This window comes from Pogona vitticeps, chromosome 1 (genome assembly GCF_051106095.1).
Source record: "Pogona vitticeps strain Pit_001003342236 chromosome 1, PviZW2.1, whole genome shotgun sequence".
In the NCBI taxonomy this organism is placed as follows: Eukaryota; Metazoa; Chordata; class Lepidosauria; order Squamata; family Agamidae; genus Pogona; species Pogona vitticeps.
Genome location: NC_135783.1, coordinates 256,455,808 through 256,479,412, shown reverse-complemented (window position 1 = coordinate 256,479,412; position 23,605 = coordinate 256,455,808). Strand labels below are relative to the sequence as shown.

At 40.2% G+C, this 23,605-nt stretch overlaps 1 protein-coding gene and 1 long non-coding RNA gene across 3 annotated transcripts in view; one reads left to right on the top strand and one right to left on the bottom strand.

Annotated features, from left to right (window-relative positions):
- The window catches only part of LSP1 (lymphocyte specific protein 1), a 101,254-nt gene extending 79,818 nt beyond the window's left edge, over positions 1–21,436 (bottom strand). For both annotated transcript variants that reach the window (XM_020788752.3, XM_020788754.3), the window contains exon 1: positions 16,086–21,436. In XM_020788752.3, the coding sequence (XP_020644411.3) occupies positions 16,086–16,165 (80 nt within the window). In that variant the 5' untranslated portion in view covers positions 16,166–21,436. The remainder of the gene's footprint in view (positions 1–16,085) is intronic.
- LOC144586054 (uncharacterized) lies at positions 8,664–21,659 on the top strand. The gene is made up of 2 exons (XR_013540762.1): positions 8,664–14,670; positions 21,430–21,659. It is a non-coding gene; the product is annotated as an uncharacterized LOC144586054 (long non-coding RNA).
- Positions 21,660–23,605: the final 1,946 nt, after the last annotated feature.

The window sequence follows — 23,605 nt, the reverse complement described above, 5'->3', positions numbered from 1 at the left end:
CTAAAATGGTGCTTGAAAACTGTTGTTATCTAATCCATTTTAAGTGATCTCATCAACAAGGCCTCCAGGGTGCAAGAACAAGCCTGTGAAAACAATAGGAAGCAGTTTTCTTTTTCAAACAGTTGGTTAGCAAATATATCTAAGTGTAGCCCAAGTTAGTGAATTCTGAAATGGAGACTCTCCCAGTCGAAATGGGTTAGAAATAACAACTCTGGAAGGTTTTTCAGTAAGCAGTGTTTTTCCACAGAGATCGAAAACAGCCACTCCATCGGTGAGTGAGAAGCTATTTCCAGTCCATGCATGGAGAAGGGAAATAATATTTTAAATACTGTCTTGAGTGTGATAAAGGAAATTATACATCCTGGGTGTTTTGAAAGAGGAGGCCAAATGCATTATGAGTCAGAGAAAATGCTGATGATCTAAGAATTCTTACATGTACGAGTAATATAAGAGCAGGAGAAAGCCTGTGCTGTATGAGAGAAAAAAATGCATTCATTTATTTAAAATATTTTTATCCAGCCTTTCTCCTCAAAAAGAACCCAAGCCAGTTTATTTAGTTCAGTGTTCTGGTTGCATTGTGGCAAGCCTTCTGCCCATAAACGGGAGATGTGTGTCTCAGCACCTCCTATGACATTTGGGTATGCAGGTACTCAAAAATGTCATAGGTTTTTTTTAAAAAAAAATCTGGCATTTAATACAAGCTAATATCTTCTCTTAGCTCAGTCACATGCAACCATTCTGAAGGCCACAGTGATATCCAGCTATAATATAAAGGCAGAGACAGATATGTACAGAAAGACATTACTAGCATTACAGTTGTAGTTTTGTGATTACATCCAAGCTATGCAGAAATATGCACAGGAATCCCTGGACGTGCTACAAAAATATAATGTTGTAGCATTCAAAGAGCTTACAGCAAAACTGGTGATAATAATACTTTCACCTAAAGCCATCCTTGATTACAGTGGGCAAATACCTCAAATGTTGAAAAATGCCACCACCATCCTTTCTGCAAAGAAAAGCAATTTTCTAACATTTGGCTTCACTTATTCCCACAAAGTTATGTTATTGTTACAATGTATTGTTATTCCTTGCACACTACAGTAATTATTATGTGCTATCCAGTTGTAACCAACCTTAGTAGGGCTTTCAAGATAAGTGAGATGTTTACCCGTTCCACACACCCCGGTGAGCTTCCTTGGTTAAGCAGGGATTTGAACCCTGAGTCCTAGTCAGTCACTCTCTCCACTATACCATACTGGGTTCCTACACACTTACCATATCCATATTAATAACTAACTACGTTTTGCAGCAGCTGCTGCTGTTTTAAAGGGAGATCTTGCTTCCCTTTTTGTTGCTGCCCAGCAATATTGTGGAATGCTCTCCCTTGAGAGACTAGGCTGGCCACCTCCTTATTGTCCTGCTCAGATGGGGCGAAAATCTTTCTCTTTGGGCAACAACGGGAGCGAGCAACTGAGACAGTACTTTCACTTCTGGGTGCATCACATTTAGCTGATGCCCCATATGTGCTTTCAAAAGTGTTTCTAAATTAGTAATCTTTCTAATAACAGCATACCTTTAATTGTTCTTCAATGTTATAACACTGTGTTTCTGTTTTATGAACAATCTGTGGGCTGCCTTAGCTCTGTGACTTTATTATGGGCAGTTGAGTCACTTCTGATTTACCATCTTGACCTGCTTTCTTTTACGGCAAAGGAAACAATTCGAGATGTGTTGCTGAGGGAATCCTTGGTGGGGCTGTGCATGAGGGCTTTGCAATGTTTGGAAAAGTTACTCTTTTGACCTCTGGTTCCAGAGCCTCCAAGCCAATATGATGGCCCTAATGCTGAAGGATTCTGGGAGCTGAAGTCCAAAATAATAACTTGTCCACAGTACCAGTAGTTTCCACAGAAGTACCTAATTCTTTGCCTACATTCTTTTTTGAAAACAGTTGTCAGATGATAAAAACCATCACCAACAGCCACACATGGCTGTGGACCTTCCCACATTTGCCATTTATTATGCAAGGAACCTACATTTCCCTTCTCCTTCTGCTGTGTCCTCTCATCTTCCTTCAAGGCTACACCTCTGTCATAAGGTCTTGCCACTGGGGAAATGGCAGGATTCTCCCCAAATAATATGCTCATCATGACCAGGGACTCTGTGCAGCATGTGGTTGATTGTTCAGTTTTCCTCAAGCATCCATTGAATATCGTGTGTGAGATGAGTTAATGAGGAGTGGTCCAAGAGGCTCGCCATCACGTCTGCCAGCTTGATGTTGAGAACCAGACATGAAAATGAAATGCCCGTTGTGCTGATTATGTGCAATTAGCAGTTCAAATTAGCAGAGGCTTTGTAGTTAATGGTATGGTACTCACAGAGTTTGGGACTCATTCCCTCAAGCTGTAGACTGTGTGCAGAGTGCTCGCATCTTTGCATGCTTTTATGTTGTTACTTTAAAATGAGAAAGGATGCCCCGTGTGTGAACCCAGGTCCCCATCATAGGGTTTTATAATCAACAAGAGACAAAGGGGTTTTTTAAAACTCTGCTTTTAGTAGTGAGTGAGGTCTTAACCAGCTTTTCCTGTGTGGGGAGGGAGGGCAGGTAAGAGGCCCCTTTGCTTACTTCCCTGCCCCAGTATTTCATAAAATTAAATCCCTAGAGAATCTCCAGCCGGTCCTAACCCTTCTGAGGAAGACAAACCCAACTACCAAAGCCTGGGATTAAGACGCTCAAGCCACTGCCTTGCACATCTGGAGTTTATTAAGATGGATACATTGACAAAGAAAACATATGCCAATCTGAAGAGGGAAAGGGGTTAACTCCTTCATTCCTGGGTCGGGAATGGCCTGTCGGAGGGAACAATCATGCCCTTGTGGTGAAAGCCCTGGACTAGGGAGGAGGGAAATCAGGGTTCAAGTTCCAGCTGTCCTGCCAATTGGCTAGACACAATCTCAAGCTGAAAACAATCATGAACAAAAAGGACCTTTCAGAGAAACAACAACAATAAAAAAATGTGCATGAGTTTCATGGCAGCAGGAATTTCACTGAACACAGAGCTTCAGTGATTTCAAAAGTCCCAGTTATCTACATGTGTGGAGGGCAAATTCACAGTTCACAGGAAAGGCAGGCCATGCATGACAGCCCAACTGGCTGGCTGAGTCTTTTTTGGTAAGATTTGTATTTATATAACGTGAGATGAACAATAATATACACATGGAAGTGGAGGCTCAGAGAGCCAGAGTTTTCACACGTCTCAGATGCTTCAAAAAAAGTACCATCAATTCCCAGTGAGTATTGCAGGTTCTAGTTTTGTTTTTGCATTTTGCAATGAAATATGATACAGATTGATAGATGATAAATCGGTTTTGAATACTGAAACACAACAAACACACACATGTTAATAAAATCCAGCGTTTCTTTGCATGGTGCTTGTAGTGTTACACCACCACATTGGGTCATTCAGGTATGTATGTATGTATGTATGTATGTATGTATGTATGTATGTATGTATGTATGTATGTATGTATGTATGTATGTATGTATGTATGTATGTATGTATGTATGTATGTATGTATGCATGCATGCATGCATGCATGCATGCATGCATTCATTCATTCATTCATTCATTCATTCATTCATTCATTCAATTTGTATCCCGCTTCCATTAGTGTCACAGCTCTACTCTGGGCGGGTTAAAACTTGTAAAATAGAAAACAAAAATGAAAATAGAAATATTAAAACTGCTAACAATAATGTAATCACTGACAGCTTCACTGAGGTTGCGACTACATGATCAAATATCACAAGATTTGCTGCAGTTATGAGTTACTCTTAAGTATTTTTTTCTGATCACACTACACAAAATGTAATGAGATTAGCACTACATCACTTTATTACTGGTATTGATATAATTAGCACTAAATCACCTCCAGATGAGAATTTTAAAAAAATTAAGAACAAAATTAAGAAACAACCCAGACAAAATAAAAGACATTCCTATCGTATGTATTTCTGTACATGTCAAGAAGAACTTTGGAATGCTACCACCTTTTCCAGAACCCTGTGCAACAATTTCAAAACCAATTGGCTTGACAGTGACCCAGGAAAGGATCGGCAGAGGTGGGACCAGAGGAAGGAAAGAAAGAGGGGGGCTGTGTGCTGAAATGTGAATCGCATTGCATAAAACACTGGTCTCCTGAATCAATTGTCAGACTCCTATGTGAGCACTGACTGTGAATTCAGCCATAATACAGGCTGCCAATCAAATTGCTCTGACAGATTTTTAAAATATGTTTCCAGATGTAACCATTCAGTGCAGGAGGAACTCTTCACCCATTACCTTTTTAAGTGTGCATTCACCCAGTCACCCCAAAATGTCAATACAGCAAACAGGCATTTTACAAACCTGAGCTTGCACTACAGCTCTCCAAATCCTTCCGTTCACAAAATCCGCCAGCCAGGGCAGCCAGCTTAGTTTTTCTAGTGATAGTTTTAGAAGCCATTCACAATTTCAGGTAGTCATCTGTATTAAAATTCAATATAGTTTATAGATTTAATACACTGGGAGTGGCTCTTGCAAATCTAATGTGGTTTAACCATTTTCTTCTTCCTTTTCTTCCAAGCACTTCTTGGAGGTATACTTAGTTTTCTGTTGTTCTTATATTACAGTAGTCCAGCGAACTTGGTTATTGAGAGAGAGGAACTTCATGGCCTCCTACAATAGTTCGTGCTGTCGTTTGTATAAGACATAAGGAGCTCTATCTTGGTTTTGACCCTTTTTCTGTTGCTTTTAGAAAATGACAAAGTAGAGCCTGCCGCCTTGAGGGCAGGCGTGAAAATACATCGAATTTCTGACTGCTTACAAGAACCCTGAGGAGTCTTGTGCACCTTCAAGCATTTCCTTTAGCAAGTTTTTGTGACCTTCAGCCTGTTTCATCAGCCTATTTACAGTTACTGAAGTGGAGTATAAAAAAACCCCAAAATTTACAATTAATTAAATTCAGTTATGTTTGAAGTGCCACAAGGATGAGTTTTTGGGAGACTGACAGAGCAAACACTATCTTTCAGGAAAAATCAGAGTCTGTGAACAGATTGTTCTAAATACTAATATTCTGTTATATGGGCAGCCTGTACTGCAAATAAGAATTTCATGTATGCAGGCAATGAAAAAGTAAAGTGGCACAATCCTATGCATCTCCATTCAGAACTAAGCCCAGCTGGGTTCTATGGAAATAAGAGCTCACAAAATTGTGTTATGTATAAGATTGCAGCCACAGTCCTGGTTGTCAGGTGACCTTCACTGATTCTATTCAAGCCAGAAAACTAGCATTTAAAAAAGATTGTTCTGACTTGTTTCATTAGTGCAGGTTCAATCTCTTGCGGAGTAGAAGTTGTTTTCAGCTTTAATAAGGTGTCCAAGTTCACAATCTAAAATTAGTATCATTGCATTTGGACGAGTGCTGCCACACCAGTGTACGATGGGCCAGTACTGTACTTCGAATATAACACATGCATTATGAGTATCCAACCTGAGATCCAGTCCTCTGCATTTCTAGATAAAACATATTTTATTTTATTTCATTATAATTATGTATTTTTCCCAGCATTAAAATAAGCTGTAACAACATCTTTAAACAGATGACATAACTTAAATTCAGCTTATTCAATAAAGGCCAGAACCCTACTGCTTACATTCACCAGTGTATGTTCAGTGATATAAATCTCAGTAACAAACTGTCAGTACATTAGAAATGTTTGATGGATGTATTTCCTGTCTCATATCAGTCATATGACTTGGTGCATGCCAAGAAATGCAGAAGGCAATTTCTTAACTAGCTTCAGTTTGCCAGAGAAATTAATACTAATTCTGGCTAATAATGAAAACATTTTTTTAAAAACTATGTAAAAGGTTAACATATGATAAATATATAAACATCTTATTTCTTGAGATTCCTTTTCCCTAGTCTTATATCAGATCAATCCTTTAAAAGTTTAAGTTATGCCAATCAAGATAAGATTACTTACATCCTCTAAATCATGATCACACATACACATCAAATATGATGTATACATCTGTCTATCACCAGCATCTATCATTTGCTCCTCAGTCCTCAGTAAATTCTGCTTAATCTCAGCAAGGTCAAATGCCACCTACTTTAAAATTCATGCATAAGAACTGTGGCATTTTAAATATGGTCTTGGAGCTTACAGCTGCTAAACTAAAAGACTGGCCAACAGATTGACTCCAATTTTACTTCCAACAAGACTAGACCTAATAAAAATGTTACTTTCCACTAACCTAAATTCCACTGATTTCAGTGGATCTGTGTTATTTGTGAATAAACTGGATTTCAGTCTGCTCTTCTCTTTCAATTTCTTCTGAGTGTGGCAGTAGCAGCAACATGCTCTCAAAATTCACACTCTGCCAAGATTTCAACCACCATCAGATGGAAACAAACTGGTCCCTTCTTGCGGCTTTTGTGCCCTTTTCTATGCACCTGTATTTTACCTCTTATTTGCCTCCTTGAAAGGTGATTGAGCTTAAATGCCTAAATAGCAATGTGTCATATTAGCTATTCAGCTTCACCAAGCACTGGATCTGGGCCCTAACTTAAAGTACAATACAGACATGACATGCTTTATTAGATCCCAGACTTCTGCATCTCTAGCTAAACCTATCACATGAAGCAAGCTGAGAAGCAAAATTAGGTTAAGACCTTGGAGAGCTATTGCCAGTCAGACTAAACAGGATCACCACTAGTCTAAATAGGCTGTAATTTCTGCATGCCAAGCAACTAGGATTTCAGAAAGTTATCTTGACCCTGTCAAGAAAGTGTTATTTATTCTGTATAGCTACACATTGCCCATACTGAGCCAGAGCTCAAAATATTACTTTTTAAAAGTTAAAGTTACAGTTTCAAGATGCCAAAAAGTAGTTACCGTTGTTATGATTTTTTAAATAAAGCAATTACCTCCTTGTTATTTAAAGGAAACTCAGTTTCTTTTTAGTTGGTTGTAAAAAAATTAATGCTGCAATGTTGCAAGTCACTTGGTAGCATGCAGGTTAACACACATAGAAGGAATGAGGCCACACACGCTGTAGCTGTAATGACAATTGGGTGCCATCAAACAGATTCTGACTTGTGGCATCTGCTTCCAGGATTTTCTAGGTACAGAGAACTCAGGTCTGCCACTCCCTTCATCTGGGGTAATATAGGGTTTTGCAGCTCACCCAAGGTTACATAGGCTGATTCTTCTCCTAGGACACAATTCCAAGTGGGGAATTGAACAACTGACCTCTACCCAATGCACTGAGTTAACCAGCCAGCTAATACTTGTGTGCCATCAGGTTGATTGCAACTTACGGTCACCCTTTCCAGGGCTTCCTGGATTTAGGGCAGTGGTTCTTAACCTTGGGTAACCCAGGTATTCTTGGACTGCAAGTCCCAGAAGCCCCAACCAGCATAGCTGGTGGTGAAGGCTTCTGGGAATTGCAGTCCAAGAACACCTGGATTACCCAAGGTTAAGAACCACTGGTTTAGGGTACAAGAAAACTCTTGAAAGGGAAGGCATAAGTTGCAATTGACTTGATGGCACTTAATTATTAGCTGGCTAGAAAATGCTATACAGAATACAAAAGAATACAGTGATTTCCGGTTAATATGGATCAGCTTATTTCCTGTAGGTATAGAGGATAATTTTTTAGTTTGGATTTTGATATGAATGTACGCAGAATGTACTTCCTGAGTCAATATGCAAACACAATTGTTCTTTAGTGTTTACACTTACCTGGACTTTGCAATGAAGTTCCCCAAACAAAAAAAGTGTGGTTATTAGGGTGACATGTGCACAAAAATGCAGGGATTAGTGAAAGAAATGCACCCCTTCCCCCTGCAAGGGGTTTATATGAGTGAACTCCGGGAAAAAATTGAATTGGTAAAAGTTCACCAAAAAGATACAGTATATGGATTTCCTTGTGGACTTCAAAACATCAGAAACAGATACAGGAACAGGATGGAATGAGCTGAAACATGGAGAAATGAGAATATATATATATATATATATTCCATCCTGTTCCTGTATCTATATATATATATATAGTGTTTCTCATTTCTCCATGTATATTCTCCATATATATATATTTAATAAAGATGCACACTGGAGTGCATCTTTATTAAGAACTAAGAACTTTATATAAGAACTAAAAGGGGGGGGAGAAAAAGGAAATTAATGGGAAAGTTATACAGATTTGAAAGACCTCCTACAGTGGTGGTTTACAAATCTGGAACCTCAGATGTTGTTGGACCAATTCCCAGGAGAGCCAGCTAGCATGGTCAGGGATTCTTATATATATATAATGACCATTTGTAATGGCGTGGCTAAAAAAAATCCTGTAAATAAATAAATAAAATAAACTCCAGTGTGCATCTTTATTAAAGATATATATATATATATATATATATATATATATATATATATATATATATATATATATATATATATATATATATATATATATATATATATATATATATATATATATATATATATATATATATATATATATATATATATATATACACAAGATTTTTTTTAGCCACGCCATTACCAATAGTCTCTGAGCAGCGTACAACAATATTAAAACTTTACCTGCCACCAAAAAGCCATAAGTGTCAAAGCCAGGCGGATCTCTATAGGGAGGGTGTTCCAAAGTTGGGGGGCAATAGCCGAGAAGGCCCTGTTTCAACATGCCACACACCCCTCACCTCCCAGAATTCTTCACCACTAGCTGTGCTGGTCAGAATTTCAGGAAGCTGTAGTCCAAGAACATCTGAGGACCCACAGTTGGGAACCATTGGTCTAGATAGAGTGGTATGATCTGTATCCTGGACCTTTGGAACAAATGCCTTTGCAGGACTCCAGTGCCGTCATCCTCACAGGTTAGAGATATACTTGCTGCATCACATGTTTTCTATTATTTTATTACTTGTCAGTGCACCTCATTGTTTGGTGATTTTAATGGCTCTCTTAAAAACACCCTTTCCTGCAGGGTGGACAACTACTGGTAGTATTGAACTTGAATGCTTTTCTTGTACCTTGAGTGTTTATCTTGGGCAAACATTTCAGGGCAACATTCATTTTAATTTTGAAGAACTTCACCATGCCTCATATCTTTCACAACCACTAGACATTGCAGTATGCAGAACACGCAACACTACACATAGCACATGTCTAAGCAGGTTTATTAAAGTAGGTCCTATGGGACTCCCTCCCTAGTAACCAGATTTATGTGAAGCAAGAGACAGAGAGCAACATTCTTATTCTCAATGACGGCTATTATCACTTAGCAGTCTGACTGAATCTAGTGATATTGCACCATTTCCCCAGAAAGGACATCAAGCTTAGCAAAACAACATTTATCTTGGAGTGTTTCTCCAAGGACCTGAACTACATACTCACAGATTTTTTTTCCAAAGGTTTGATAACTGTGAGTTCTTTTTCTTCCTAACTTCAGAGGCAAAGCTTCTGAATATTTATCAAAGCAAGCGCAAAATGCTCATGATGGTAACTGAGCAGTTTTTACAAAGAGCCGTAGAGTGACTCTCAAGCTGCCACATACCCTTGTTCGGCACTGACAACATCACGATCATACTAATTCTCACCAGAGGCATGGCTGGAATTTTGATTGTGCAAAGAAAGATTTTGCAAAAATGCAGGAAGCTTCCAGTGTTTTCAGGTGCTGGAAGCAAACAAAAGATGAGAAACCTCATGTATTAATGAAATGGGTAGCTGACTTTCTTGAAACCGGTCATCATACATTGTGGCTCATTGCAAGACCAAAGAGACCCTTCACTTCCTTCTTTTATTCAGTAAAGAGGAACATGATGTTTTTTCATAATATTTTTTAAAATGACAGACATGTATGTTTGAGTTATACATAGAGCAGTGGCTCTTCTACCCCATCCACTGGAATGCAGTTCCAAGAGGTCCAGAAATACTTCACTAGCTATCAGTTTTCCCAGACAATCTCCTTCCAGTGCTGGATATTCTTAGCAATTGCTGTAATCTTACTTTCGACTCTCCAAGTCTCCGCGAAGGGATCTGGAGAATTCAGGACAGCTGTAGATGAACGTGGCAAAAGGCAAAGGACAAAACCCTGCTGGCACAGCAAAGTCAGGCTTAAGCCATGACCGTACATGGGCAGCCTTGGACCCTTTGCAGGGGGTCAAGAAGCAAGAAGCCAGAGTAGGAAGGCAACCCTGAAGGTTTGCATGGATAGTTCAAGCGGTCTGTAAGAAGCTATTTTCTAATCAAGGACCTCATAGCTTCTCAACAGGAGAGGTGCCTCCCTTCCTCCCAAGTTATTTGCCTGTATATATGGCATTGTCAGGCGTATTCTCTGAAATAGTGTCAGGGTTTTTTTTTAAACACAAAATAGAGTGGCCTTTAGCTACTGACTAGAACTTCTAGACACTGGGAAGTCTTCAGGCAGCTCCTCTAGATTTTCTGTTTGCATTCAAACATGGTTTGAAGTGCTGTGTTTCAGCAATAAAATATGCATAAGCTGAAAGTTCGTGTCTCTCCCCCACTGCCAGTGAAGTGGGGGAGAGGAGAACTTCAATGACTTGGATTGTGAGGGAGCATTTCTCAAACTTTCTGATGGGGTGAGCTTTACCTTTAAAAACAAGGTATGTTGTGTTGCTACCATAGACGGGCCTGTAACTAAACATGTTGGTACCTGGACAAGCAGCACCATCTCCCATCCATTCTACCACCAATGCATGAAAAAGAGGGAGGAGAACATGGTGTATCCCCACAAAAGAGAGAGAAAGCTTGTGCCTTCAAGAGGAAGGAAGGAAGGAAGGAAGGAAGGAAGGAAGGGAGGGAGGGAGGGAGGGAGGGAGGGAGGGAGGGAGGGAGGGAAAGAAAAAGAAAGAAAGAAAGACAGACAGACAGACAGACCAGGAAGTGTTGCTATTTTTCTTCTTAATGTTTTGGTTGAACATCAGGAAAAACTTTCTTACTGTTAGAGCAGTACAATCATGAAACAAACTACTAGGGAGGTGGTGAGCACTCCAGTGCTGGAGGCATTCAGAAGAAAATTAGACAACTAATGATATACTGATATACAGTAGTTTGGTTTGGGTTCTGGCAGGGGGTTGAATTCCATTATCCCATGAGTGTATGATTCTAAGCACACTTCCTTCCCTTATGGTGTCAGTGACAGGTCGAAATGCCTAACATTTGCTAGATGATTGTGGCCCAGCAGATTTATGGTGCCACCTAAGGGCACACATCTAGATAAATCAGATAGCAGCTTGTATCAGTGAGCCCTGGGAATACCCCAGTTTGCATGGCTAGGGGGCAGCAATACCCTGAGAGTTGTAGTGCCTCCCCCAAAAAAGTAACTCTTCTCATCTCTGTCTGGAAGCTGAAATATTAGGTGTCAGCTATTCTCCAGTCTTCAAGGCAGAGGTAGGAAATATGTGGCCCACCAGACATTGAAGTGCAGCTCCCATTAGCCCCAGCCACAATGGATAATAGTGAGGGATGATGAGAAATGCCATCCAAAAGAATTGGAAAGCCACACCCTCAAATATCCCGTTTCAGAAGGCTAAAAATGATGTGCCATCAGACTGATTACAACTTGTGGCAATGCCAGCAGTATTCTAAGCATAAGTGGTTTATCAGTCTTTCCTTCTGTTAGTGCGCTGGGACCATGAAGCTTGCCTATGGTTGCACAGGCTGGCGCTTCTCCCAGGAGGAACAGGAGGATGTCAAACTGCTGATTCCTGACTACACTTCCAGGTGCTCCCACCCACTGAGGTATCCAGACAAGACACAAAAGCCTATCATGTTTAATTAGAAAAAGATTCCGATGATCTTCAGTGAAGCCTCGTCAGGCTGCAACCCTACACGCACTTACATGGCGCAAGTCATACAGGACTCAGCATGAATTATATATGAGAAGACATTTTTTTCAGGATTGTAGTTCAAGCTTTTCACAGCAGCCCCCATTCTTGCTTTCACTCTTAGACGCAACACCTTATATTTTAGCTTGGGCAGGTATAAATAGTTTAAACCAAGTCTGAAGTTCAATGTGCTGTGAAAATTATTTTCTTTCCAGGCATTTGGCTGGCTGCACAAGAATTTACATTTAAATTAATGTAAAAGTACAGCTTTCTTAATAGGTGAAAAATAGGAATATTCAAATCCTTACTCGGTCAAGCTTAATTTTTTTTTTTTGACCTTTTGTCAAAAAGCAAAAATAACTGAAAACAAATTGCAGTTTGACTTGATTTATACTTTTCTCCATGTATTCACCAAGACGTTCCTTATAACTTGGAAGCAATATGCTTAGGTGGCGGAACCTCAGCGTTTTAACCCAGAAATCTGAAGGGGTTAACACTGGCTGGGGGACATGTGGCCCTCCTGCTATTCTTAGACTCCCACTGTGGCAGCTGGGGCACATTGTGGTTTGTGAGGAGCAGCTGGTATGGCTGAAGCCTATGGGTGACAGCTACGCACTGTTACTTCTCCCCACTGTCCCAGAGAGCATTTTGAGACCAGGAAGTTCATCAAGAGAGAAATACAGCCAGGGCCCTGACAGCCCTGCCTTGGTAAGGAGGCAGGAGCTGGCGTGATGGGTATAGCCTGTGCCTGCAAGCCATTTGTTTCAATGGAGCACCTACCACTGACTCCCACTTCCATCAGCTTCGGCCAGACTGGCCCATAGTGAGGAACGATGGGAATATTTGTTCATTAAAATTTAGAGAGCTAAGGGTTCCCTGACCCTGAACAAATGGGAAGACAAATTCTGGGGAATGTGGGTACTCAGTGGGTTTTGGTCGTTTAAAAACAACAACAACAGCAAAACGTTTTATGCAGAAACTGCTTTTTACATTTGTAAGTGCCTGCTGCCAGTCGCTTCTCCCTAACGCATAAAATATATGGCTTTCCAAAAATGTTGATAGTGTGCATGTACAAATACTCCAGACTGCTTTCATCACACATGAAACAAAACTCAGAACTGCAAAAAAAAGATAAAGATGTGCGCAAATATGGCTGCACACTCAGGAAGAATAAATAACACTGTTTACTCAGGTTCATGCTGGACCAATCTTAAAATAAAAATCATATGAATCCTCTTCAACTTGAAGTGACTCCTGAATGCTACTTGGCAAAAGAAGTGTCAGTGTGAGCATTATTAACTTTCTGTGACAGGTGATACCAACTTTCCATTGAAAATATGTGCCTCCCGACCCTAGTAGGATCAAAGCTGTAGGGCAATCTGATGAGGCAGGAAATGAGCCAATCTGAGTTTGTGGCTTCCGGATGCCTGTGCCAGCTCCCTTTCAGGTTGCAGTTGTATTGGAAGGGTCTGTTAAAATATCCAGCTTGAAATACTGTCTGGAAAAGGGTAAAACCGTGTTATACTTGAGCTGAGCTTGGAAAGTTGAATTTCTTCAACAAGAACTTCCAGAATCCCCCAGTCAGAATTGTCCCTGGGGGGATTCTGGGAGTTGTGCTGAACAATTTCAATCTATCCAGAGGAAAGCCATGACAAAAACTAAAACATACGAGTAGAAAAGAGTTACATGCCAATGAAACATTATGAAACAGCAGGAACATTTCAAAGGGAAAGAGGAACCATGCCAAGCTAGCCTTGCGGTTACCCTGAGAGCAAATACACTGTTCAGAGATTTGGTTTCAAGAAAGAACAAACAGCCATTTTCATCTTTACACTTCCATAGCTGTCGTCTTTTAAAATGTGGGGAAGAGAAATGAGAAACCAGAAAGTAGCTGTGAGCCTTCAACTTGGGAATCAGAGTTTTGCAGAGATTTCAGGCCTATCTAAACACAACTGTGATTGGGGGGGGGGGGCTCTTTTGTCCTGTTCTTTGTGATAGGTTTGAAAGGGTACATTGGGGGAAGGGCAGAAAGAATTGTAATGTTGGAAACTGAAGGCACACTATGTGGCCAAGGTTGACTGCTAAGTGTCTTTCCAAAAATGTTGCCTTGCATATTTTTCCTGATGTTTTTCTGAGTCATGACTTTGTGGCAGTGACATTAGAGGGACAGACAATAGATCTGCCAAAGGCAGTCCAGAGCTAAGGCTGATTGAAAATGCCAACTTGGTTAAAGGTTGAGTTGGTAGCACACCCAAGGATTTTATATGAAGAAGCTTTCATCCTGTGATCTCTGAGTGACTAACAACCCCATGCCAAGCAAGGATAGTGAAGAATTTCCTCACAGTCTTAATGTAGCTCTCCTATTATTAAGAACAATGCTTTGCACCTAAAATGCTAACTTTCACACAGTGTTGATAATTTTTCCATAGGATTCTACAATTTGCACAATTGAGCATATTGCATCAATATTTTTTCTTCCAAAAAAGCTTTTGGTTCTTTTGTTTAAGAATTTGAAACACGACATGGATTCCTAGCCTCATTCTCAACAATCAGCTGGTCTCTCTGTCACGCTTACTCTTGCTCTCTCTCTCTCTCTCTCTCTCTCTCTCTCTCTCTCTCTCTCTCTGTGTGTGTGTGTGTGTGTGTGTGTGATGCACTTGCATGTTTCTCAGTGGTGAAAGTCACTATAGACATGTTATGCAAATTACAGAGACTTTTAGAATGGAGAAAAGGAGCTCCTTGTATCATCTGAAGGTAAGGAATTCTGCTGGGCTTCAAAGTCCCTTGCTGAGATTTCCCATCCTGTCCTGACAAGGTAGCCTAAATCAATGAGAATGGCTTCTTTGTATATTCTTTTCACCCCAGCGAGGAGTAAGCATACAAAATCATTCTCCTTCTTAAGAACTTCTCAACAGAGCCTTCCCCACAATAGCTTTTCACTTTGCAGATCGCCCTTCCATGGGCAAAAATGATGGGGGCAGATTACTAGGGCCAACCCCACTAAGCAGGAGGACACAATTAATAGCTTTAGGCAGTACCATGTGCATTGGTGCTGGCAGTGGTGGGAATGAATGCAGAAATTGGTATCCAGATAATGCAGTGTGTCCCCTTCCCTAGAGCTAGTCCTAGAAGCAGGGGTGATTTATTATTTTGGGCTTGCTCTGCAAACAGCTAGAAGGTCAACAACGGGGCAGGAGAATGGTTCTGTATTCCTATTAATAATACTGTAGTAATCTTAGAACTTATCCACAGGTTTCCTTTGAGCAAACACATTCTTCACCTTATGGAGGCATGTGAAGTCTTAAAACCTCAAATCAGCTGCCCTCACATCTACCTTAGTGGTTGGTGCAGGCACAAGCTAACGTGGTTTTAAGAAGTGTTCTGTCTTAAGAAGTGGACTGAATCCACTAAAGACCACCATAAAGTAAATTTGTTAGATCTTAATGGTGCTGGAATACTTTTGCTTTTGCTTCTGTTTCCTTTTCGTTTATGTTGCTACTGCAAAAAAAATAATAATAATGTATCTCTGAAAACTATATAAATCAAGTAATAGTGATCTCAGATTATGGTCTCAGATTATGAGGAGTTTCTAAAGTGTGCTGCAAAAACAATATATAAAATTTTAAAGACCAGTTAAAATTGTAGTGGGAGCTTCTTTAATGTGACAAATCTTAGGGTTTATGCACGTCTTTCTTTGGCTCTTCCTAATATGCAGCCTTTATGTAGCATTTTATGAGCATTCAAATAACTTCACACATAATATTAATAACCTTTATGATAATTCCATAAGGTAGGTACATATAATTATTATCCAAGTTTCACTAATAATTGGAATGGAGAAGAGTTCTAAGATAAATGTGGTAAGTAAAGCTGCCTGTATGAAAATAGTACCAAGAATACAAATAGATCAAAATTAACTTCATTATAGTCACAGCAGTCTTATTTGTGAGACACACTTACAAACATATTAAAACAGTGAAAGGACTTGGCATCCAGATACTCCACTGGTAGACCTTTTTCTGGAATAACCTATACTCTTTAATTCTTCTTATTTTTAATTTTAAACTGTCACAGGAATTATGGCTGTTTTAGGAGAATCTGGGAAGTTGAGACTTAGAAGCTTAACCATGATGGAGCCAAGTAAGCCAGTCTTAAAGATGCCTCCTTACCTTTCAGTCTCGCCTCGGTCACCTTCCTCTACCCAGATTTCACTCTCAAGGACTGTCACACATTCCTGTCCATCAGCCATGTTCTTTGCTTCTTAAGGATGTGGTTGACTTCAGTGTTCTCTGCAAACTGTTTTGTAAGAACACAAAACGTGCTCTCTCTCCCTGCTCTTCCTGTATTGACTTTCAAGCCAATAGCACCGGAAACCATGTAGGACTGAGAGTATGAGTTTGTTTTTTACTCAGAAGGAATCATAAAGAGAAAGAAAAAGAAAAAAGCTTATTAGGAGAGAACTAATCTCCTCTCAGAAAACAAGTAGAAATTCAGACCTCAAAGGGAACAAGGAAGAGGAGAAGGAGCTTGTGCAGGAATCTCTGTCTTGAAGCTGTATCTCAGAGTGTCGCATCTGCTCATCTATAGTTGCGCAGATAGATACCTCCCATTCTCCTTTCTACCCTTATCTGTGTTTTGTCTCTGTGAGAGTCTTCAGTGCAAATAACTGGGCAGGGAGAAGGGTCAGTTGCAACACAAACTCAGCAAGTATCTACAAGCAGCATATCTAGAGGGATGGAAGGAGGGTCAAAGTCCACTTTGTTTGGCCAAAAGGAAAAGACCAAGCATACATCTGTGGGGTTGTACAGAGCATGGAGAGTGATTCATAGCTATGTGGGAAAACAGCAAATGCTACACATAATAGATTGCGAGCAAGGTCACCCCAAGTATTAGGCAGAGTAAGGCGGCTCTTGGAGGCCACTAGTTTTTCATGTTGTGGGAGAGAGGGAAAGCATTAGTCATTGAATTTTTAAAATGTATTTTTAATCCCAGAGAGATATGCTTATGGGATTTTACTGCCTAAGGTGCCAGAAATATGCATATTGGGGCAGGGGAAATTTTAGGATGCTTTCTTGGGCACTACAATGTCCCAGGCTATGTCTGGTTGGACAGATAGCTTGGCATCTTACTCAAGCCACTACACCAGGCAGATTATTATTTAAAAATGACTCTGGTCCAGCTTATGAGAACAACTGAAGGTTTACTTGATCACAACTGATCACAAACTATACTCCCCATTCCATATCTCCTTCTAAAGTTATAGATATACAGATATAGAGAGAAATTCTAGACAAGCTTTGTTTCCATAATAACTGACCCCAGTACTACACCACACACACTGCACATAGGTGTCTTTAGGGTGCTAGAATGTTTTGGTCTTCAGGGAGAGCACTCCCTCCCTGCCCAGCTGCTGCTCTCCCTCTCGAGATCCATAAGAAACAGTTTCTGGTGTTACACTGTACTGATCCCCTCATCACCACATCTTCAAATGTACACACAGAACATGTGCTCCCAGTCTAATATAATCCATAACTAAAGTGTAACAAAAGTTGTGGAGAGACATAATATTTGAACCAGACTGGCAGCAAACATGGCCCACAACTACAGGGTGGTCCATCTCCTCTGAATCAGAAAGCATGCCACCTATGCCCTCTTTTCCTAAATACCCCGATGCCTCAAAAGTTTATGGCTTAGAAACCACCCTATAGACATTATTCTTCATATCCTTTCAGTTTTAGTAAGGTGGTAACCTCACTCCCATTTTGCTGAATTTTCAGCAGAGTTGTTACTCTCCAATTCAGGATAACTTAAAGTCTGGGCTCGGGGTTGCTCATGATATCAGATCAGATCAAGCTTAATATGGTCATAGACCAATTTCCAAACATACAAATAAATATACAAAAACAGTAAAACACACATATAAAACAGATACTAAGTTAAAAGCATCCTAACAAAGTAATACATTACACTACCTTCATCTCCCTTACAGGTTCCCACTAATAACTAAAATCAAGTAACTTTTAAAACCTTCCTTTCATGGATTTTAACAGCATTTGCAAGAAATTTCACCACATTGTACCAGATATCTATATTGTGTCCAGACAGCAATAAAGGCATTTAAAAAGCCTCAGAGCACCCAGTGAATAATTTTAGATAAGGTTCAATAAAATTCCTCCAAATATCAAAATAATAAGGACAGGCCAGGAGAACGTGTGTAACTGTTTCTATTGCACCCAAATTCCAAGAACATTTACATTGAGAGGATGGTATTTTCATATACAGTACTTATGCTCATGATATCAGTTTTGCTTTGAATTTGAGTTCCTGTCTTGTTTTCCAAAGTTTGCTCCTGATCTCCTGCCAATGTTTCCTTGTATCTTTTAAAGTTCTAATTGCTTATCTTTCCCTGCATCTGAATTCTCAGCTCTTAAACTTCATGCCAGAAATTTTCTGTGTGCATATTCATTGTATATGGTGTCATGGTAAATTAATGTATGCAGTAGAACAGAACTGTCTGGCCCAGCCCACAGTACTTTTAAATGCAGGACTCTTTATACTAACAATAACAAGATAATACACAGCTATTCCATATTTTCCCTCCTGAACAAAATTTCCTTGCTTTAAAAAAACAGACAAAAGAAGGAGTGAAAAATCAAAGGAGGGCTACTGTGGAAGGACCCCATAAAACTCTGTGAATGAGGCAAGATAATGGCACGATGAAAGTCTTGTGTAAACTACTGTGCCAGAGCAAATTAAGTGGATGTGTGACACTAATCTCTTTGGCCATGAACACTGGATTTACTTCCCAGTAAATGCATTTTTGACTGATGTGTAAGTACTCCTGTTTAAGTCAACAGAAGAGCCGTATGATCAAGCCATCCTAAATCCAAATACTTTGGCTTAGCAGGATGGTAGATCAGACAACCCACATCATAAATAGTTTCTGAGAAATAAGGAAGGATGACATTTAGCTGTGCTTACTAGATGAAATTTCCCCTTTAATTAACACGTACTGTATATACTTCATGGGGGGTGCAAAGTGTCCTTCCTGAGGTTGGAAAGTCATGCTATAACTGCACTCATCTCCAGAATTTCTGTCGAACCAATGCTGTACACAGTGAGGTCCCATTTCAGAGCTGTGCCACAGCTAGAGAATGGCCAGCAAGGCACTCCAAAGTGGAGCCAGAGGGTGTGCACATTTTGACACTCCTCATGCTCTGCTGTCCAAGCTGGGCATCTCACCCTGTCTGCCAGAAAGACCAACCTTAATGTTCATATACATGCATATGTAATTATCCTATCATTCACTACCTTGATTCTTTCACCAACTTGCCAATGGATTGAACCAATTAAAATATGCATTGGCCCAAATTTTATTGGTGGTCAAGTAAGGTCTGAGCAACTTGTTGCAGCTAATTGTGACAAACTGATGTGGTGCTGGGTTACATCTCTTTTGCCCAGTCGGGTTTGTGATGAGGTGCATGATTGAGACTCACCACGATACCTCATCAGTTAGCCACAAGTTACACAAAATTTGCACGAACATCAATACAATTCTGGCCATTGTTTCTTGTTGCCAGATAACAGCCCTGTATATTTTGGGGAGAAAAATTCTCACATGCCACAGGAATAATTACTTTGAATATATTACCTAGGTTAAGAGATTTATTACATTTAAAAGAATGTCAGCATCCTTTTCAAAGTCAATTCCTGTTAAAAATCTGTGTTCTGGATCTGCAGAGAAGTGGCTTTTGGATTGTACAGATAAATGCATTCGGTCCTAAGACAAAATGCATTTGTTGAATATCAATGAAAAGTGCTCTAAACTTTTTCTGCAGCCTCATGGCTTCATAAATGTGTTTTCATCAAGAGTACTCAGGGTATAAAACCGAAGAGCTGAGACCGGTGGGGAAGAAGTTCGTGAAATGGTTTGTACAAAGAACAGCCTCTACTGTCAAAGAGGAAGTGAGAGAATATGGTGCAACTTGACTAAGCAGACCACTACTTCCTCTCTCTGTGCTCTTTTCCTCTGTGTTAGCATTTCACTGATGTTTCTGAGCCCTGTTCAAGTGTGAAGCAACCTACCTGAAGCAGCACAAACAAACAAACAAACAAACAAAAGGTTTACTTTTGGAGTTGTAATGTTTTTACTCCACCTCAGGACTCTGTTGGGAGAGAGGCATGCTCATCCATTTAACAGCAAATGAGTAAACAGCCCCCTACACAAGATCAGCATTTGATTTCTTGCCCTCTTATACCATATTAAATGGAAAAAACACATATTGCCAGAAATCCTGTTGACACGGCTCCATGTAGGCAAGGCTGATGATGTCATCAGCTGTGGCCTTTGAATGATAATTAGAAGTTTTCAACCCCCACCAGCCCAGGCTGTGAAGCTCTTGGGGAAGTCTTTAGGGACCTTGGGATAGAAGGAGGGTGTTTATTGTCTGAAACTTGCATGTTACCTTATACCACAATCAAAATATATACATATTACTGAAAGTGACCCAGAAGAAGGAGGGCCATAGGGTGAAGGCACAAGGGTGGACTGATTGCACATTAGAGAGAAAGATGCCTCTTCTTCTCCTAAAACCTTGGATAGGAGGCCCAGCATGCACTTCAGTATAGATTACCTTTTGCCCTCGTTTTATTACCCATGGCAGGCTTTCAAAGCCAGAATGTAGCAACTGCTTCTGATTGTAAGCTAGATCGATTGAAAAGATACTGAGGGAGGAAGCGAAAGAATCACGCACAAAAAGAAGTGAAGAGATGGCTAAGGAGCAGCAAAGCTTATGACAGTGTTTTCAGTCGAATTCCCTTTTTTCTACAAATTTAATAATCAAATTTAAAAATAAATGAATACACAGCAAAAGGTTTCAAGGAGAGGTATGTGTATGTGAAGTTGAATTTGATGCCAAAGATAAAAGGTGCCTGTATACATTTCCCTTACTTTTTAAAAACATTTCCCCCTCCAAAATGTGTTTTACTCAACAGCACATCTGCATGCCCTGTTTGACCAATAAATAAAAAGTTTGTATCTGCTAAACAGAATCATTTCTGAAATGTACTGCTACTCTTTCTCAGTAACCAGAGTTTCAGTGTAGAATGGGTGTGCCGTAGAAGCATAATTCAAAGATTCTGGCTAGGTGGTGCTAAAATGTAGAAGGCAGGAGAAAAAAAATAGTAGAGTCTAGAAACAGGCCAGGCATTGTGACCCTCAAGACTGCAGCTAAACTCATTCACGGGATGCAGATTGTACATCGAAGAAATCACCAGTAGGTTTACACTGACAGTGTGTGTTAGGGTGGACAGGCAATGAACAGGGCATAGAGAACTATACAGAAATATGAAGTTTTTATTGAGGCTGAATTGTGTATTTTACCTAGCTATTACTTGCCTGTTATCCTTGCTTGTAACAACTTTCTTACCCAGCCTGATCTCTAATAAGCAAACATTCACTGGATATTTGTTTCCTTTTTTGTTAGAATAACAATTTTTCTGTCTCTTTGCCAGGAAAAGTCCAGATTCCTTTCATTCTTTGATGAAATGCTTACAAAGAATACTTGAGCTTTAGGAAGCATCTGCCAGAGATGTTCTCAGCTGCTTTTTGTCCCCTGTTTGAAGATTGCTCCATATAAGAAGCGTTTGACTCATTGTTATGCATCTAGGAGTCCCCCCCCCCCAACAAAAACTTGTCAGAAGAAGCACTAGGAAGAACTCTGCTATAGAAATGTTTGTTTGGTGTGTGTGTTTAGTCGTTTAGTCGTGTCCGACTCTTCGTGACCCCATGGACCAGAGCACGCCAGGCCCTCCTGTCTTCTACTGCCTCCCGGAGTTGTGTCAGGTTCATGTTGGTTGCTTCGCAGACACTGTCCAGCCATCTCATCCTTGGTCGTCCCCTTCTCCTCTTGCCATCACACCTTCCTAACATCAAGGTTTTTTCCAAGGACTCTTTTCTTCTCATGAGATGGCCAAAGTACTGGAGCCTCAGCTTCAGGATCTGTCCTTCAAGTGAGCATTCAGGGTTGATTTCCTTTAGAACTGATAGGTTTGTTCTCCTTGCAGTCCAGGGGATTCTCAAGAGTCTCCTCCAGCACCACAATTCAAAGGCATCAATTCTTCGGCGGTCTGCTTTCTTTATGGTCCAGCTCTCACTTCCATACATCACGACAGGAAAAACCATAGCTTTGACTATTCGGACTTTTGTTGGCAAGGTGATGTCTCTGCTTTTCAAGATGCTGTCAAGATTTGTCATCGCTTTCTTCCCAAGAAGAAGGCGCCTTTTAATTTCAGGGCTGCTGTCTCCATCTGAAGTAATCATGGAGCCCAGGAAGATAAAATCTGACACTGCCTCCATATCTTCCCCTTCTATTTCCCAGGAGGTGATGGGGCCAGTGGCCATGATCTTAGTTTTTTTGATGTTGAGTTTCAGACCGTTTTTTGCACTCTCCTCTTTCACTCTCATTACAAGGTTCTTTAATTCCTCCTCACTTTCTGCCATCAGAGTGGTATCATCTGCATATCGGAGGTTGTTGATATTTCTTCCGGCAATCTTAATTCCGGCTTGGGTTTCTTCCAGTCCAGCCTTCCGCATGATGTATTCTGCATATAAGTTAAATAAGCTGGGGGACAATATACAGCCTTGCCGTACTCCTTTCCCAATTTTGAACCACTCAGTTGTTCCATGACCAGTTCTAACTGTTGCTTCCTGTCCCACATATAGGTTTCTCAGGAGACAGATAAAGTGGTCAGGCACTCCCATTTCTTTAAGAACTCCCATTTCTTTAAGAACTTCTTTAAGAAATGATCCGACTCTGTGTGGAGAGTAAAATTTCTTCAAGATTAGTATGAGTTGAAATTTCTCCTTTCGTAACCCCAATGTTTCCGAAGTTGTCATTCACAGCAACTTCTGCCTTCTATCATGCAATTTGATACATTTACAAGACTCGTCCAACAGAACACCTCCTGGATTTCATTTTACGGTACAGTATATGAGTTGAATTCATAACAGAACATTGTACTGTAGTGTGAAGTGTACCTGCTCATCTTTCCTGCTTCTAGGATGTGCCACCTCCCCCTGGTTTACCATTTTCTTCCTCGAAAATTGGCCAAAACTCTATGCCCATAAGATTGTGTGTGTGTGTGTGTGTGTGTGTGTGTGTGTGTGTGTGTTTGTGTTTGTGTGTGTGTGTGTGTAATTCTGCAACTCTTAGTGTTACAAACACAGGACAGCACCTTATACTGAGTTAGGGTGCAGTTATGCGTTGAGATACTTCTGTGTTGGTGTCCGGTTTAGCACACATGAAATTGATTTTAAAATATGCATTTACATGACATACGGATAAGTGTGCATTTTAATGGCCAAGAAGCATGTGACTTTTTTGGTTGGAGAGCCTCAGGTGCTGTTTATTTTAGCTCAATTGTGTACACAATTTATTTCGAACCATTTTAGAAAGTGTGCTTGCTTGTGTTGGGGCAAATTGTTCGCACCTGTCCTCATGCTAGCTGCTTCTCACAGCCACCCCAGACTAACATCCTAACCACCTTAACCTAGAATAATTCAATTCTTCAAAACTTCTCTGGTTTATGAATGTGCAATATTGTGCTTCAGTACCCACAATTCAAAATGGCCCAATATTGCTACACAATATCAAGCCATTGCCAGCAGGAAAAAGGATGCCAAGCTTTA